The sequence below is a fragment of the Prunus mume genome, linkage group LG2, assembly GCF_029339155.1.
Source record: "Prunus mume cultivar Tortuosa linkage group LG2, ASM2933915v1, whole genome shotgun sequence".
Lineage (NCBI taxonomy): Eukaryota > Viridiplantae > Streptophyta > Magnoliopsida > Rosales > Rosaceae > Prunus > Prunus mume.
The window spans coordinates 11736243-11751022 of record NC_142699.1 but is presented as its reverse complement, the minus strand read 5'-3'; the positions used below and the strand labels follow the sequence as shown (position 1 = coordinate 11751022).

Sequence of the window (14780 nt, the reverse complement as noted above, 5' to 3'; positions counted from 1 at the left end):
ATCATCATAAAGCAGTAATTATAGAATCATTGAATACCATAACAATAACAGGTGAATAAAGTTAGTTTTTGTTTTTGAAAAAATATGCAAATAATTTTCACAGTGGGAGAAAACGACCAGCAATGACGACAAGTCGAGCAACAAGCAATCGATCAGTCCAACATGGGTTTAGAACGAGACATGCAGAATGATGAAAGTCATGAAATATTCTACACATATTTTGATAACAGAGCATCAACATCCTTTATACATCCAAGTTTCAATGCCCAAATCACGATTAGGTGCATCAAGCACATCAAGTAAAAATATCCGAATTTTGATCAGATTCATGATCAAACGGAAACATGCATATTTTCCGGTGCATCTTTACAAGTCAACATCAACTATAAACACTTCGGTTCGTGTTTGCTTTGCCACCATCGTCCTGGATTATTCCTGATCATCCCTCCGACAAATTTCAGTGACCTTGCATTCGAAGACGTTCCAGTTTGACCTGCAGAGCAATCAGGGAAAAAGAATTTTATTGATGCGAATGACAACATAGCAGTTTCCAACCTTACAACTTGAAGGTGCAGGTGGATGCATCAGATAAAGAGAGTTGATTGCAGTACCCCTTGAGATAATCGTGGTTTACCAAGTATGCTCTCTTCACATACTTTTCTATACATTTCATTTATTTGGAACTTCTGACCAGAAGAGAGAAAAAGAGATGAATGATTTTTGGTAAATTCCTTCTTTTGATATGTAAATATATTGTTCTGACAAGTATTACTATTTTAAATTCATTCAACCCGACAGGAAATATTTGTACCTCATTCTCAAAGCTGAAATGATACCAAAGCAATGTGCAGTTTTGGAAAAGTATGTTCATAAAGAGGAAATGGTAGCATACCATGAGTTGTTGACTGCTAAACTCCTCATGGTTCATCGGATAAACCCTATTGGAACATGAAAATACTCCAACTAATAACGGATTCCTTCATCTATTGTTAACACGAAAATTATCAATCGTAGAGATATCATACATCTCCAACAACTTATAGCTTCCATCTGTCAAAAGTGCTGGTTGCCAATAATTTTAACCTTTTAAATCCTAGTTTAATCTTCTTTGTTCATAAATTCCTCTAATGACCAATCGCAGCTGCTGGCATACAACTCAACTCATATTTCTGACTTTCAGTACCATACCTCCTAGACTAGACCTCCACAAAATATTTCCCTATCCTAGTCTGTGACAAATATTTTGACAACATGCATCATCAACTTATTTATATACTCCTCCTTCAAAGCGACCTTGTCCTTGCTTAGATGGAGCCAAGAAAAAACCTAGAGTCTCCCCAAAATCCTTTCATCCAGCATTTTGCATAAACATTTCTAATCTGCAATTTAACCTTCACTCATCCAAGACAACAAATGGAAAAGAGATTTTAAATCAAGCTATGATGTAACAACATAACCATATACTTTTCCACGTCCTATGCCTATACTTCCCCTCTGGTGAGTTACAAGTATACTTGCTAAACCAGATACTGCCCTTCAAAATCATATGTGCACCACTAAGACTATCAATATCTACCATTCCTAATTATAGCCCACATCCATTGACACAAAAACTACCTTTCCCCTCAGGCATTGTTATTTAAAAATGGTCTAATTCATAAATGGGGAGCTACATTATGATTTATGAGCATATCCAAACCTTTTTGCAAATTGATATGAAGAAAACTGCATCACAATTCACAGTTAACACACTTATTATTCAAAGACATGTTACTTCATTGCTCTATATTATCTATCCAAAATCTGATGTTAAATTGCTCATTTAATAAGATAAAACTGTAACATCCATAGCTAGCAAGTAAACATACTACTAATTGCATTGCTTAAACAAAGAGATTCTCACCAGAAATAACATCATTGCGCTCCAAGCTTTGTTGAACTCCACCACCATTGTCGTCAGCAACTTCTCCTTTCTTAACCCAAACCCTCCCAGCATAACCTCTCTGTTTCTGCATATCACAGCGACCAGGCCTCTCATAATAAGCCCTAATTCCTCCATTACCACGGCGATCAATTATTCTTGGTCTCTTCAACTCATCATCCCCTTTTCCAGTCTCACCATTCACCGATAAATCCCTCAATTTCGGCACAATCTCCGCAGTCGGAAGCATATTCTCGCTCTTTGCCCTAATTTCGATTTCAGGTCTCTTTTCTTCCTTCCCTGTCGCCTGATCGTCTCCCTTCTCGCAACTCGCTTGAGGCGCGTCTACTATACATTCCTTCTCGGTCACTTCCTCCTCCTCTGCCCTAACATTCTTCCACGACTTTTTCTTCTTCGACTTGTTCTTCTTCTTCTTCTTCCATAACTTCTTCTCCTCTGGTTCCTCATTTTTCTTCCCCTCCAGCTCAGCACCCTCGCACTCCGAAACAGTCCGATTAACCGGCCCAAACTTTGTCCGACCATTGCGATTCCTAGGCTTGAAATCGGCTTCGGTTTTCAGTACGGCGGGTTGCTTTTTCCCCTCCAGCTCAGCACCCTCGCGCTCCGAAACACTCCGATTAACCGACCCGCGCTCCGAAACACTCCGATTAACCGGCCCAAACTGTATCCTATCATTGCGATTCCTAGGCTCGAAATTGGCTTCGGTTTTCTGTACGACGGGTTGCTTTTTCCCCTCCAGCTCAGCACCCTCGCACTCCGAAACACTCCGATTAACCGGCCCAAACTGTGTCCGATCACTGCGATTCCTAGGCTTGAAATCGGCTTCGGTTTTCTGTACGACGGGTTGCTTTTTCCCATCCAGCTCAGCACCGTCGCACTCCGAAACACTCAAATTAACCGGCCCAAACTGTCTCCGATCACTGCGATTCCTGGGCTTGAAATGGGCTTCGGTTTTCTGTACGACGGGTTGCTTTTTCCCCTCCAGCTCAGCACCCTTGCACTCCGAAAAACTCCTCCGATTCGCCGGCCGAAACTGTGTCTGATTACTGCGATCCGTAGGTCTGGAATCGGTTCGGGTTTTCAGAACGACGGCGTTTTGCTTCTGTTGCTTTGCCTGCTCTTCTCGGAGCTTTTGCTGTCGGAGCTCCTCTTCTTCTTGTTCCTTCTCCTTTCGTTGTCGTTCCTCCTCATCTTGTTGTCGTTCCTTCTCTTTGAGCCAACGCTCTTTGAGCTCGAGAATGGTGACGTAGTTGGTGGGTAAAGACGAGGGCTTCTTGTCGGTGAGCTCCATTTGAACACTCACAAAAGCAGATTTTTCGCTCCACAGTACACTTGAGATTTCAATGAGGAAATATCAAAGACAAAACGAGCCTCTTTTCCTTTTCCTTTTTCTTTCTTTAATAAAATAAATAAATATTAAAACTTGAGGAAGAAGCTAGAGAACTCAAATTATTGGCATCTCAATAAAATTTAGTTACGCAAATGGAAACACAAAAATGCTAAATCTTATAGTTTGTATTCTCGCAAAATAATTATTAAATATTCATTTCGATGGTTAATGGCAATGCAATGGCCGGATTTGCTTTTGGTAATATAAATGGTATTCTTTTAATTACAGGATATATCATATGGGGTATTATTACTTATGATTTATAGAATGAAGAAGTGATACTTAAACATGTACTTCATGAACATATCGTCTACATCTTTTGAATCTTAAGATTGAAGGAGAATTGTAAACGATGCGTCTATTAAAGTGCATGTTTAAGTGTCATAAATTCTTACTAAAGCTGAAGAAAGATTCTCTTGTTGTGTTTTGTTTAGATTAAAATTTGATTTCTATGGTCTAAGAATCCATATAAGATACTCTTTTGTAATTTCTTTATATATTTAAGAAGAAGAAAAATAGAGAAGAGAAGTGAGGTACTCACGTCTAATTCAGTACTTTTTAAAATATATAAAATTAGAGTGTTGCTCAACGAACCCTAATATTAACTAAGTACATCCTAATATTTTAATTAAAATGTAAAATTAACTAAGTATACCCTATTTAACTACTAAAAATACCCCTGATACACTAATACAATATATCACACAATACCCTAATTCCAATCCTAAATCAGGTTTCTTTTTTTACATGAATTCGTTCCCTCTTTTCAGATTTTAGGTTGGCATCAAAATCTTTAATTTCGTAAGCTACTATAGAAGTAAATTTGCTAACTCCTTCAATTCAAAGCTTCATCATCTTACTTCTCTTCAGCGATGTTTTAGTGCACATGCACACAAGAAACAAATTGAGTTATAAGGAAATCAAAGTGTGCATATTCATGGCTCTGTTATCCTTTTTCAAATCAATGATTTTCATCAAGATTCGTGGGCAAAGAAGCAGGGTCAAACTCAAAGGATTCTTTTGGAACACCATCTCATTCATCATCAGTTATCTTGAACGACGGAATTCAATGAGAAAATCTATATAGCTCATTGGGTGGTACTTGAAACAAGATCCTTATACTAAAACATACTAACAAATTCTTTTACTGGAACCAAGCAATAGGAAAACTTCTTTAAGTTTGACTAGGCTGAATATAGTGAATATGGTGTACTTATTAAACTTGTATTTGTTTCACAATTCAATATATCTTTTTTGGTCATTTTATATTAAAGTAAATTAGTAATTCAATAAATAGTTTGATAGTATAGTGTACTCAGTTAATTTTAAGGTTCGTTTAGCAACACTCTAAAATTATTACTATTTTATAAACTTTATTACTTAATTGCGCATTGGATTCCTCGTCAGCCGTCTAGTAGGGGATTACTAGACTAATCATTATCTTTGATGAGTTATTTACATTTTTCTAAAAACTTTTAGGTCATATCAATAATGAGGACCAATAAATGACATGAGTCGTACAAACAAAACAACGTCGTAATTAGTTGGATCGTGTGAACTTTTTTTCATGAATTCATTGATTTTTTTTCCCTGATATTTACCTAGGGGTGGTATTTTAAACCGAAAAACCGCAAAAACCAACCGACAATTTACCGCAATAAAACCGCAATCGCGGTAAACCGAACCGCATTTGAGGTATTAAGAACCGAACCGCATTTGCGGTTGCGGTATTTGATTTTCAAAACTTGCAGTTACCGCAAACCGCAAAGTATAGCCACACGGATGATGAAGTTGAATTTTACAAGGAAATGGAACATATGACAACTTGTAAGTAATTAGTTTATTTATGCTAATGTTATTTATGCTTCTTCTTATAATAAAATGTATTAAACTATATTGTTTTATTTGTAGATAATATTGGTGCTTAAACAACACAACGAGGTTCTTCAATCCACTCACCACCAACACTTGAGTTTGTAACTTTAGTTTGTAACATTGGTGCATTGCATTTTCCTTTTAGTTTGTAACTTTAATTAACTTTGAATTGGATTTTTCTTTTTTGTTGTAACTTTAATTCATTTTACTTTGTATTTTCCTTTTTGTTTATAACTTTAAAGGATTTGGAATTGGAATGCTTGGAATTGTAACTTTAATTTTCTTAGGTTGTGAATGCTTGAGAAGTTGAAGAGATTGTGAATTTATATATGTTTAAGAAATTAAGGTTGTGTATTTATTTATTTAGGTTGTGTATTTATATTTTTGTGAATGCTTGAGAACTCGCGGTTTTAAACCGCAAAACGCGGTCGGTTTGCGGTTTCAAAAATCACCAAACCGCAAATAGTCGGTCGGTTTGCGGTTTGAGTAAAAATTCGCAGTTACCGAACCGCAACCACCCCTATATTTACCAACTATTGATCTAGTGTCTTTTTTTTTCGCCAATTAGAATTACCAAAAAAGATCCTCCAAGAATCCCAATGAGATTTAAAAAAACAGACAACAGAAAGTTAGTAATCCCAAGAAGATTTAAACCTTGCAACCTAATAATAATATTATTTTTGTATATTAAAAAAAAAAACCCACCTATATATTTTGTGTTGAATTAAGTGGGCTCTTACTATTGGGCTATGACCATGAAGATTGATTGCAAAAAATGAAAAAAAGGGCCCATGGATTGAAAACCCAACATAACCAACCCATACGACCCAATGGCCTACGGCAAGCTTGGCGTCCGGTCTTTGCGCGACGTTTCCCGCGCAACCATACTCAGTGACCTGGCAGGCACCAAAAGCACCGCAAAAGCGCGCTAATAGGGGAGTAGAGAAAAAGGACGCTTTTGTCAAAAGCACAAAGAGAGAGAGAGAGCAAGGACCCCGTTTGATCAACAGCCTAAATCGCGCGCCACGTGTAACCCCTCCCCTGTCCTCTCTCTCTTCCTGTACGTTTTAAACTCCCAATGACTCATCCTCCAATCAGATTCTATCTCATTCGGTTGCATGCAAATGAGAGGCATCGAGTTGACACGTAACAACACTGCCAAATATAACCGACCCAGAAAGGAGAGGCAGTTTCGTAATTTCCCGAGTAAAACAAAAAACCACCCAAACCAATCGTGATAGGTGTACCCACGCATGGCGGCCAAACCCACACGCGTTATAATGAGAGGGTGTTTGGTTACAAGGGAAGGCATGCAAGCCAGGCGTCTGATTGGTGTGGTTGAGAGTCCCAGCTACGCCCAGCCCTTGGGTTCAGTGGTTTATGTGAAAAGTTACAGTGGACCTGTCCTACCAACAGTGTTAATTCCCACAAGTAACTTATTCTGAGCTCTCACAAACACGTACCCACCGTACAATTCCAAGTGGCACTCTCTGCTTTCTCGTTGCTTCATGTTGCCCTTCTCTCATTGGTCACTTGTCACTCTTAAAAACACCCGTTACAAGATCACTCCCTCTTCAAAAACCACTGCAAGTCCTCATCCTCCTTCCCCATCTCCTCTCTCACTTCCTTCTTCACAGCTCTCCTCTGCCTGCCTTCTGCATTTCTATCTCAAAAGCTCTCTTTTGGGTCTCCAGTGATCACCATTACAGAATAGCTGGTGGAGATTAGACTTTTGCTGTCAAGAAAAGCACCTACCACCATGATCAAGACACTCAATCCTTACAACACCAACACAGAGAAAACTGCTGAGATTATGTCCAGGTATAGGCCCATAGCACCTAAACCAGAGACCCCAGCAAACTCGGCAGGTGAGAATCCATCCTTATCTCAGAAGATCAGAGAGTCTCCTTACCTTAGAAACCTCTGGCCACAATTGCAGGCCAGACCCACCAGGACTAGAAAGAGAGGTCGATCTGCTCTGTCACCAACAACCTTCAGGAGGCAGAGGACCCATCATGTGTTTGGGTTTTCTACCCCTTGTCATGTAACATCTCCGGCTAAAAATCTCACCTTGGATGGTTTTGCTCATGCTCTTTCACAGCTTCCCATACCAACAAGCTTTGATGCAGTCAAAAGCACCAGTTTGATGACTCTGCCTCTTCTTCAATACCCTCCTCCTCCTTCTCCTCCTCCTCCTCCTCCATTATCAGTTCCTGTTGTGACCAACCAAGCAATGGTGCCAGCTGAGTTTGAGTTAATTAAATCTTGTGAAGGAGAAGAGAAGCTGATAGATTTGAACACTGTGGCTGAAATTCCAGAAGAAAAAGATCTGCTGCAGCAACTACAAGGAAGTGCCCCTACCCTTACACCAATCAATGTCATAGCACCTCAGCCAGTTCGACCTGTGGGCTCCAGCATAAGTGTTGGGTGCATCAAAACAGACCCAAGCCTAGCCCCAGCAGAGCAAGCTCCTAAGAAACCAGAGGATGTTGAGGACGAGGTGGAGTCTGAGGCCCTGCCAGCAATCATATCAGATTCACAAAACAAGGTGAGGATGGCAAACTCTGCTTACAAGGAGATGGTGGGCCAGCCAGAATGTTCATGGCTCGATTCTATGGTGGCCAGTGATGGGCGTTTCGGAGGGAGCTCTTGCAAGAGGATCAGTGGGGAGGTCATACTTGAGCTTTCTGAGTCAGGGGTACCAGTTTCATCAAATGGGTTTTCATGCTGGGTGAGGATTGAGTGGGGAAATGAGATGAACAAGCATGCAATCAATGCTTTCTGTGATGTGATCAAGCTGTCCTGTGAGACTAAGGACTACCTCTTTAGTTGGAGGTTCCACACTCAAAGCAAAGAGGGTACCAGTTCTTCTAATGCTTGAAATGTCAAATAATGTAATTAAAATGTAGTGTAGCTAGCCCACTAGAAAGTGCACCTTCAGTGTCTACTATATATATTTTTTTTCATGTATATGCATATATAAGGAGTCTTAGGCTGAGTATATGTATAGTTTGGTCAGCCTTTTTAAGATAGAGAAACTTGTTCTGTTGTTCCTCATCACAATTATTTTCAGTTCAACAACACTACATAACTAACAACAGGGATGATATGAAATCAAGATTGATGAAGACACTAAGCATAGGTACTCATAGGCCTCCATAAGAGGAATGTCATATGCGCGCGGTATCCGCTGAACTCTTTTCACTCTTTGCGGGGCCCTTCCACTTGAAGTTCTCTGCATATGACTTAACCTACGCATGATTAAAAGCTTAAATTAATACATACTCCAGACAAGCACCATACATAACTTGAAGTTGTCCCTGTTCCTAATATATCTGACAATGATTCAATCTTGTTCCTAATCTATCTGACAATGATTCAATCTTCAATCTTTTTTTTGTTTGAAACCCATTTCTCTTTGTTCACCCCATATTCTAAGTTCACCCCAACTTCTAATTCAAATTTTCACAATTTCTAATAATACCCTATTATCTTCTCAAACTATCCCTAAATACACACTCAGTAGAAAAAAATAAAATAAATAAAACTTATCAACCTCACACCCCACCCCCCGCTGTCTTGCTTACCCTATTATCTTCTCAAACTATTCCTAAATACACACTCAGTAGAAAAAAATAAAATAAATAAAACTTATCAACCTCACACCCCACCCCCCGCTGTCTTGCAGCGCAAAACATTGTTGTCAAATGTGTAACCGTATTTTTTTAAAAAAAATTGAGAATAAACTAGCTGGTTTTGAGAGAGAAATGTTGACAGCTAAATTGATATTTAAGTTATCATCATTAAACATGAAGAATGGTGGGATGTGTATAGATGTATTAGGGTTAAGTATTAAGTTGGATGACCTTTTTTGTCTTTTTACACAATTATAAAACTTAAGTGCTTAATAATTTAAGTATTAGGGTAATTAAACATGAAGAATGGTGGGATGTGTATAGATGTATTAGGGTTAAGTATTAAGTTGGATGACCTTTTTTGTCTTTTTACACAATTATAAAACTTAAGTGCTTAATAATTTAAGTATTAGGGTAAAAAAAGAAAAGTGTGGGGTTTAAATAGAAGAATTTAAAGAAAATTCCCAAACCTTTAAAAGTGGTGTGTGGCGCTTCTTGACCTGCACAACAGTTCGGTGTGTCAAGAGTGTGCAATATTGAAGAATTTTACTTCAATTTGACAAGTACAAATAGAAACTTATCGGCAAAATTTTGAGGAGGAACACACCGTATAGTCCCAACCATGTCTCTCAGCGAAGTCCTTTGCAGCTTCTTCACTTTCAAAAGTCAGTCCTGCCTCACCAACATTGGCATAGGGATCACCTGTGGAAGTCCAACCCATCAATGGGTTTTCCCACCTACACAAAATGCCAATGAAGCCATTCAACAGTAAATTGAATTCCAGATCAACAAATATTGCTTGTTAAAATTGTAAAAGGAAACAGAGCACAACTAATTGCATCATAGTAAATGACCAAATGTTAACTATATGAGATTGAACAAGCTGGGTTATGCCCCAACGCTACAGATATATATAATAATTATATAAAATCTGTGGAATTAACAATATTTATAGCCTAATTATGCATGTCCAATAACATACGCACTTCTGTGTAGAAAGAAAATTAATTTTCCATTTCCCGACTTTCCCAGAACCTTGTTGGGTTGCAGTTCGAGCAGGTGAATAGATTATAACCTGGGCACGCCCAAATCCAAATAACTCAAAATTAACTTCCTCTAAAAATAAATTTTCGCATGAAAAGAAAAGTTCGAATTTTTTCAAGTGATTGAAGAGCGTACCCTTCGTCGTAGATGTTCCTCAGGGATTCCAGAGATGATGCCGACGTCATTGGTTCTGGTCTCCACCAACGCCTCCGATTGTGAAGAGAGCCATCTTGGCCGCGATAGCATTTGAGCTCGAGCGAGGTTCAAGCCCTGTCGTAGAGATCTCGCCATTTTTGCACAGCAAAGCTTCGAGGTTCCTCAGGCAAAAAGCACAACAATGTTTCTGTGACGAAGCCCAATCGCCTAACCACGAGTGGTTGATGTACCATGGGAATTACCAGAAGGTTCCCGAGAGTTGGCCCTTTTGCGCCAGAATCATGCCACGTAATCACTGCACAACACTCCCTTTTTTTTTTGGTCTTATTTTTCAAATTTTAATTTTGTTTAGAATGTTGGGAAATTTAACTTTTAATCACCAAATAATGCGAGGATTTGATTTGATTTTCTTTAGAATATGAGGATTTTGATTTTCTTCAATTACATCTGAACATTGAAATTACATTTTTTTAATAATAATTTTAAATAATGAATCTTACTTTTTTTATATAGTTCATTGGTACATTGCAAAGTGTTTTTTTTTTTGGTGGTAATTTTAAGCGTTGGTTTCACTTTTTGGGAAATTTAGCATTAAACTTTAAATTGTCACACATGATCATCAAACACTAATGCAATATTTTAATGAACTTTATGACATGTTTATTTATATGAATGAGTATTGGAATGTGATTCTAATATATGGGTATGGAAATGATTTTAATTCATGACTTTCATGTTAGTTTATTAATATATATGGAATAAAAAAATTATATGAGTTTCACATTAAAATTCATGATAAAATATTTTCAAAATCATGAATATGATCAATTAGGGAAGCAATTGATCCACTTTCAATTTCTTGATTCCTCTATATAAAATTCGTTAATTCATAATTTTCTGCATTCCTAATAAGTAAAGTACATGTGAACGTCGTAGGTGTTTGCAACATTGTTTTTCTTGTTGGAATATTTAAAAGTAGAGATGCTTTTGCTATCTAATTATGAGTTGTCATGTGACAGATTATGTAGCCTATTCTAATTATGAATCAAAATATAAACATGTGCAATACATCAAACATAAACAAACGAAGTTCTAGTAAATGAGTTGTCATCTAGAATTTTAAAATTTATTTTCATGTATGTGAACATTATTAATATTTGTATATACCCAAAAAACCATCATCAATCAACTGAAGCCCAAATGGCATCATTGGGAATTGACATACAGGCAAACGTGAACCGGGCTTGACACTTTCACCATTGGACTGATTCATTGGGGGCCGGGCAATACCGGCTGAGCACATTCCCTAATTTCAAATTTCCCATTTGTTTCTTTCAACTAACAAATGCCATTTGCTCTTAGTTTGCATCGATAGCAGCCTCCCTGATGTTACGTCCTTGTCTTCTTCTGCCCCCAAAACACGCCGTCCCTCTTGTTAACGCATCACATTCATATAGCTCCATAACATCACAGCTTCTCACAGGCAGCAATTGAAGCTCAGAAGAATTAATGGGGTCCAATTACAAAGCAGCTTCAAGGCTCTCTGATCTCGAGCTAACACGTTCAGACCTGAAAACCTTACTGAAAGCAACGGCCAAGATGGAAGAAAGCCTCCGAAAGATGGACAACAAGTTTGAGGTCATAGACGAGACTCTGTTGACATCTTCAAGAAGAGTGGCCCCTTTACAGTCGTTAGCCATGGCCACCAAAGCCTTGGAGACTAGAATTAACAGAGCTGTAACTCCAGCTCTTGCTCTTCTCGACAACTTCAAGCTCTCTGAGTCAATCCAGCACAAGCTGCTCGAGCTCTCGGAGAAAATGTCAACCGAGAAATCAATGAGCAAAAGGCTCAAGAAACTTGTGAAATATGTGGATTGTGTTGATCAGCTTAAGGTTTCAATCGATTGTATTTGTCAGGAGGGAGAACCAGTGATCCAGAGGCTTCAGGAGGTGGTGGAGTTCTTGAGCCGGACGAAGGCGACTGATCAATACAGGACGCATAGGTTGAGAGAGACTCTGGTCACTCTCAAGGCTCTGTATGAAACAGAGGTGGATGCTATGAGATTTGAAGGGTTGCTTGATGAGGCTCTGCTGAATTTGCAGGATGAGTATGAGAGCATTTTGGAGCAGATAAGGCATCGAAATGTGGTGGAGTTGCAGGCTGCTGATAAAGATGATGGGGGTGATGAGATGGTGATAATGGGTTCTGATTTGGGGACTGAGTTGGAGGTTGAACTTCTTAGAAGGATTTCACAAACCCTAGCTGCCGATGATTGCTTGGACATATGCATCGATATTTATGTTAAGGTAAAGTCAGCATGGTTGCATCCTCCTCAGTTTTGAGTAACGTTAAAAGCGTCATATTTTTAGATCATATTAGCGAATCACATTATGTGACAAATTTACTTAACTTGTGACACCATTTGCATGAATGTATGCTTTACATATAATCAACATTAATTAAGCTGAATGTTGCGTGAATGTATGATCTACTAAAAGAACATTAATCCATGTAGCAATAGAGGCCCTTTGAAGTTTAAATTTTAATAGTTATAATTTTTGGTGTTCAACAGGTGAGATACAAAAGAGTTGCCAAAGCACTAATGAGGCTAAACCCAGAGTACTTAAAAAGTCACAGCACAGAAGAAATAGATGAAATGCCATGGGAGAGCTTAGAGACAGCCATAACCCTTTGGATCCAACACTTTGAACTTGCAGTCAAAGCAGTGCTTGTATCAGAGAAGAAGCTCTGTGAACAAGTACTAGGCGGCATAATGGAGGGTTTGATCTGGCCAGAATGCTTCGCGAAAATCGCAGACAAAATCATGGCGGTGTTCTTCAGGTTCGGAGAAGGCGTAGCCAGGAGCAGCAAAGAGCCCCAGAAGCTGTTCAAGCTCCTGGACATGTTCGACTCCTTGGAGAAGCTCAAGCCTGGATTCTCTGAGGTGTTCGACGGCGAATCAGGAGCCGACATCTGCATAAGATTCAGGGAACTTGAGAAGCTTCTCATTCATGCTTCAAGTAAAGTGTTTTGGGAATTTGGGCTTCAAATTGAAGGCAGTTCAGATGGATTGCCTCCACCTCCAGATGGGACAGTGCCTAAAATAGTAAGGTACGCTGTGAACTACTTGAAATACTTAGCAACAGAGAATTACAGTGTCGCCATGGCCAAGGTTTTAAGAACAGAGCAAATTTGGAAAGCAGGGATTTTGTCCAAACCGGAAACTGATGAGAATCTGCTCAGAGACGCCATTTGCAACATCATGGAAGCTTTACAGAGGAATGTGGAGGCAAAACGTTCGGGTTACAATAACAACAGCAGGGACAAATTGGGTATTTCAATACCTCTTCCTCATCTGTTTGCCATGAACACTTACTGGTACATTTACATGAGGACCAGAAACACAGAGCTCGGGAAGCTCTTGGGAGACCAGTACTTGAAAAAGAACTACAAAGTGGTGGCCGAGGAATCTGCTTACATGTACCAGAAGCAGGCGTGGGTCCCGCTGGTGAGGATCTTGGAGCAGGATGATCTGGAGAAACAGAGCAAAGAGGCGAAGGTGAGGCTGGTGAGGTTGAAAATTGAGGCGTTCATGAAGGGCTTGGACGACATTTCCAAGAGGCACAAGGGGTTTTGTGTTATTCCGGAGGTTGACTTGAGGCAGCAGATTAGATCGGCTACCTTGAAGCTTGTGATTCCGGCTTACACTGAGTTCTTGAACTCGTTCTCGGCCGCGTTGCAGGGGACGTCGTATTTGAGTCCCGAATCGGTTCAGGAGGTGCTGGGTCAAGTTTTTGACGATGAGGATGGGAAGCTTAAGCGCCGTGGTTCTAGGGATCGGACGGGTGGTGGGAGTTCGGGGATGGACGGTAAGATCAAGGACTTTCGACGATCTATATCGAATACCAGTGACTTGTGAGAGCCTTGATGCCGTTGAATTGAACTACTTTTTTATGTACGAGTTTGATGGTAGTGCATATAAATGCAAGCAGTGTGTATTGAAAGAATTCTTAGTAGTTATTAATAGTGATTCTTCGCGTCATAGAGTTACAAATCGATTTCTCTTCACTATACCAAATTTCTTGGTAAAATTACAGAACTTTAAAAATAAAAATAAAAAATTATACCCCATTAGGTTTTAATTATATCAAAGGAATGTGCATCATATATTTGATGGGTATCAAAGGAATGTGTCTCATAATTTCTATAAGCTCAATGTTGATAGAGCTACTAACAACACAACAGGCTTGCATAGTATAAGTGCAGTTGTTCAAAATGATTATGGAGTTTTTATGGGTGCTCTAGCTATGCAAGGCCCTTGTGGGATTTCCATTATAGCTAAAGAATTGCAAACAATTTATATAGGAATTTTATTTGTTGCATATGCTATTTTTTCCATCTCCTCATAGCAATTAACTCTTTTGAGGTTGTTATGATGATTAATTTATGGGAGACTATGTGGGCTAATGTCGGCAATATTGTGGATGATGTGAGAGACTTGCTCGTGCAGTTTTCTTTTAAGGAAGTCAAATTTCGACCTAGGGAGTGTAATAAAGTAACTCATACTATTGCTTGTATTGCTTTACACGAACAATGTCCTCATTATTGATTAGAAGAAGGACCTGTGTGACTAATGAATTGTATTATTGATGACCTTATTGTAACCAATGCTTATGGTTAATAAAATATACTTATTTTTCGAGGAAAAAAATGATGGGTATGAAGAAGAAAATAAAT

General features: G+C 38.9%; 4 protein-coding genes across 4 annotated transcripts; 2 read left to right on the top strand and 2 right to left on the bottom strand.

Moving 5' to 3' along the window:
• Nucleotides 1–188: 188 nt before the first annotated feature.
• LOC103320477 (uncharacterized) lies at nucleotides 189–3316 on the bottom strand. Its single transcript, XM_008222157.2, has 2 exons — nucleotides 1904–3316; nucleotides 189–493 (listed from the first exon to the last, which is right to left on the bottom strand). Exons 1-2 carry the CDS (start codon nucleotides 3231–3233, stop codon nucleotides 384–386), a joined length of 1440 nt encoding a protein of 479 aa, XP_008220379.2. The 5' UTR covers nucleotides 3234–3316; the 3' UTR covers nucleotides 189–383.
• A 3185-nt stretch (nucleotides 3317–6501) lies between these two features.
• On the top strand, nucleotides 6502–8235 carry LOC103320476 (uncharacterized). The gene has a single exon (XM_008222156.3). The coding sequence runs from the start codon at nucleotides 6967–6969 to the stop codon at nucleotides 8086–8088; it is 1122 nt and encodes a 373-aa protein (XP_008220378.1). The 5' UTR covers nucleotides 6502–6966; the 3' UTR covers nucleotides 8089–8235.
• LOC103320475 (NADH dehydrogenase [ubiquinone] iron-sulfur protein 4, mitochondrial-like) lies at nucleotides 8131–10284 on the bottom strand. The gene is made up of 5 exons (XM_008222153.3): nucleotides 10022–10284; nucleotides 9829–9917; nucleotides 9450–9579; nucleotides 9313–9342; nucleotides 8131–8458 (listed from the first exon to the last, which is right to left on the bottom strand). The coding sequence occupies exons 1-5, from the start codon at nucleotides 10175–10177 to the stop codon at nucleotides 8378–8380; spliced, it is 486 nt and encodes a 161-aa protein (XP_008220375.2). The 5' UTR covers nucleotides 10178–10284; the 3' UTR covers nucleotides 8131–8377.
• A 1113-nt stretch (nucleotides 10285–11397) lies between these two features.
• LOC103320603 (exocyst complex component EXO70I-like) lies at nucleotides 11398–14085 on the top strand. Its single transcript, XM_008222312.2, has 2 exons — nucleotides 11398–12349; nucleotides 12616–14085. Exons 1-2 carry the CDS (start codon nucleotides 11552–11554, stop codon nucleotides 13960–13962), a joined length of 2145 nt encoding a protein of 714 aa, XP_008220534.1. The 5' UTR covers nucleotides 11398–11551; the 3' UTR covers nucleotides 13963–14085.
• Nucleotides 14086–14780: the final 695 nt, after the last annotated feature.

What these genes read in the sequence shown, in the direction of transcription:
- LOC103320477 (XM_008222157.2), bottom strand. Translation starts at nt 3,233, where the DNA reads ATGGAGCTCACCGACAAGAAGCCCTCGTCTTTACCCACCAACTACGTC. An exon ending in GCGCAATGATGTTATTTCTG is followed by an intron (nt 494 to 1,903) that starts GTGAGAATCTCT and finishes ATTGCTCTGCAG; the next exon opens with GTCAAACTGGAACGTCTTCG.
- LOC103320476 (XM_008222156.3), top strand. Translation starts at nt 6,967, where the DNA reads ATGATCAAGACACTCAATCCTTACAACACCAACACAGAGAAAACTGCT.
- LOC103320475 (XM_008222153.3), bottom strand. Translation starts at nt 10,177, where the DNA reads ATGGCGAGATCTCTACGACAGGGCTTGAACCTCGCTCGAGCTCAAATG. An exon ending in AGGAACATCTACGACGAAGG is followed by an intron (nt 9,918 to 10,021) that starts GTACGCTCTTCA and finishes GGGCGTGCCCAG; the next exon opens with GTTATAATCTATTCACCTGC. An exon ending in GACATGGTTGGGACTATACG is followed by an intron (nt 9,343 to 9,449) that starts GTGTGTTCCTCC and finishes ACTGTTGTGCAG; the next exon opens with GTCAAGAAGCGCCACACACC.
- LOC103320603 (XM_008222312.2), top strand. Translation starts at nt 11,552, where the DNA reads ATGGGGTCCAATTACAAAGCAGCTTCAAGGCTCTCTGATCTCGAGCTA. An exon ending in GCATCGATATTTATGTTAAG is followed by an intron (nt 12,350 to 12,615) that starts GTAAAGTCAGCA and finishes GGTGTTCAACAG; the next exon opens with GTGAGATACAAAAGAGTTGC.